We start from the raw sequence: 2,648 nt of genomic DNA, 5'->3' as shown, positions 1-2,648 counted from the left end.
CTGTGCCGAGCTGTGCTGAGCTGTGCCGAGCTGTGCCGAGCTGTGCCATAGAGCTGCCCAGGCTGGCTGCATGGCAGGGTGCCACGATGCTGCCCCAACCCTATGGCCGTGTCCCACGCTCGGCACTGTTTGTGCCAGGGCTCGTGCCAGGGCTGGAACACGCGAGCGCTGGCACAGCCACCCCGGAGCCCACACTCGGGCTCTATCCCTGCCCTGTCACTGCGCCCAGCACTGGGGACAGCGACACGTGTCCTGCACTGCTGGTACTGCCTGTCACACCTGTCACACACCTGTCACACACCTGTCACACACACACCTGTCACACACACACACACCTGTCACACACACACACGTCACACACCTGTCACACACACACACACCTGTCACACACACACCTGTCACACACATACACACCTGTCACACACCTGTCACACACACACCTGTCACACACATCTGTCACACACTTGTCACAGATACCTGTCACACACCTGTCACACACCTGTCACACACACACACCTGTCACACACACATACCTGTCACACACTTGTCACACACACACCTGTCACACACCTGCCACAGACACACCTGTCACACACACACCTGTCACACCCACATACCTGTCACACACCTGTCACACCCACACCTGTCACACCCACACCTGTCACACACAAACACCTGTCACACACACACACACCTGCCACAGACACACCTGTCACACACCTGTCACACACACCTGTCACACACTTATCACACACACACACCTGTCACACACACACCTGTCACACACCTGTCACACACACACACCTGTCACACACCTGTCACAGACACACCTGTCACACACACACACCTGTCACACACACCTGTCACACACACACACCTCTGTCACACACACCTGTCACACACCTGTCACACACACACCTGCACATGTATGTGTCATGAGGTTATCACAGGGCCTGGCCCTGCCTCTCCCTTACACGTGCCCCTCTCCCATGTGCCCATGCCAGCGGGGATGGGCCACACCAAGGGCCCCCTTGCTGTCCCCTTGCTGTCCTCTCACAGGCGTGCCAGGCAGGACGGGCAGTGCCCACAGGGGACTGGGCACCCGGGGCACATCCCAGCGTGTTGTGGTCCGGATGGCACCACCACACCATGTCCCGCTCCCCAGGGTGTTGTGGCACCCTGCTCTGGAGGTGTCATGGCCCAGTGTCATTCTCCTGCAGCCGTTGTGGTGCTGTGTCCTGATCCTCGTGGTGTGTCACCTTTTGTTACGGTCCTGAGGATGTCACAGCATTTTGTCGTTGTCCCAAAGGTATCTTGTCACCCTGTCCATGTCCTGAGGGTGCTGTGTTGTTGTGTCGTGGTCTGACGGTGTTGCTGTCACGTGTCCTGGCCCTGAGCAGGTCATGGAAATGTGTCCTGGTCCCCGAGGATGTCACACACCTGTATGTTCTGGTCCTGAGAGTGCCATGGTGGAGTGTCCTGGTCCTCAGGGTCACACAGCAGTGTGTCCTGGTCATGAGGGTGTCACATCCATGTGTCCTGGCCCTGAGGGTGCTGTGACACCGTGTCCTGGTCCCAAGGGTCCCCTCGTGTCCTGGTCCCAAGGGTCCCCTCGGCAGGCAGCACCAGCTGCCACACCTGGGATGCAGGAGGTGGGACTTGGACTTCCCAGCGCAATGTGCTGCTGTCCCCCCCGCCAGCACCAACCGCAGCTCCTTCCCCTCCTCTCAGCAGGTGGAAAGCAGTGACACCCCCAAAGACATCGCGGCCGTCCCCAAGTGCCCCCCGCCCCGCCCGGAGGCCAGTCCCGCCGAGCCGCTGCCCAACGGGGACGTGGAGGGGGACGCAGAGGAGGCCGCCGAGAGCCCCAAGGGCGGCCGGGCCGAGGAGGACGAGACGGAGAGTCTGCCGGACGGAGAGACGGGCCGGGCGCTGGAGAACGGCCGCTGTACCCCCAAGGAGGGCCTGGACGCCCCAGCCGATGAGGGTGAGCTGGCCCCTTCCGACCCCCAGAAGAAACGCGGGAGGAGGAAACTCCTGGAGGCCACAGAGAAAAGTAAGAGATCAGCGTTGGGGGCTCCCTGCTGCAGGGCCCAGCCCCCAGGGACCCGCGGCCCCACCGTCCTCCTCTGCGGGGGCTCTGGGCTGGGCAGTGCTGCCGCAGGAGGAGGAGGAGGAGGAGGAGGAGGAGGAGGAAGGGCTGAGCCCCTCCATGCCATGCGGGGTTTGGGGTGGGGGCAGCAGGTCGGAGTGGGGGGCTGTGCCCGCATGCTCATCCCAGCCCCCATCATCACCTTTCCTGACAGCAGGAACAGGGATGCCTGTCCTTGTGCTCGGTGCCCCCTGGTGCCAGCGTATCCCTGCCCACCTGTGACACCTCCCTGGCACCTGTGACTCCCCACGGCAGCCCTGCCCGTGCTGGGGCCATGGGGCCACGGTGCCCAGGAGGTGCCGGCTCTGGTGCAGGCAGGGCAGAGGGGTCAGCGCTGCGCTGAGGGTCAGTCCCAGCACCCAGCTGGGGCACAGCTAAGCACAGGGGGTCCCAGGGGTCCCGGGCATTTCTGGGCCACATCAGGAGGTGCCCAGGTAGTGCAGGCGCCCCGTAGCGCCGGGCCCAGCGCTAGCTCCCCAGGACAAGAGGGACACAG

General features: G+C 63.1%; 1 protein-coding gene across 3 annotated transcripts in view; it reads left to right on the top strand.

Moving 5' to 3' along the window:
• The window catches only part of LOC121660531 (DNA (cytosine-5)-methyltransferase 3A-like), a 14,387-nt gene extending 11,745 nt beyond the window's left edge, over nt 1-2,642 (top strand). For 2 of the 3 annotated variants that reach the window (XM_042019902.1, XM_042019900.1), the window contains one exon: nt 1,732-2,642. In XM_042019902.1, the coding sequence (XP_041875836.1) occupies nt 1,732-2,394 (663 nt within the window). In that variant the 3' untranslated portion in view covers nt 2,395-2,642. The remainder of the gene's footprint in view (nt 1-1,731) is intronic. The other variant, XM_042019901.1, reaches the window with a different exon arrangement.
• The last annotated feature ends 6 nt before the right edge of the window (nt 2,643-2,648 follow it).

This window comes from Corvus kubaryi, unplaced genomic scaffold (genome assembly GCF_017639235.1).
Source record: "Corvus kubaryi isolate FWS band 111438036 unplaced genomic scaffold, C.kubaryi_AGA036_p1.0 36451, whole genome shotgun sequence".
In the NCBI taxonomy this organism is placed as follows: Eukaryota; Metazoa; Chordata; class Aves; order Passeriformes; family Corvidae; genus Corvus; species Corvus kubaryi.
Note: the sequence above shows the minus strand (reverse complement) of the source record. Positions and strands in the feature narration are given on the sequence as shown.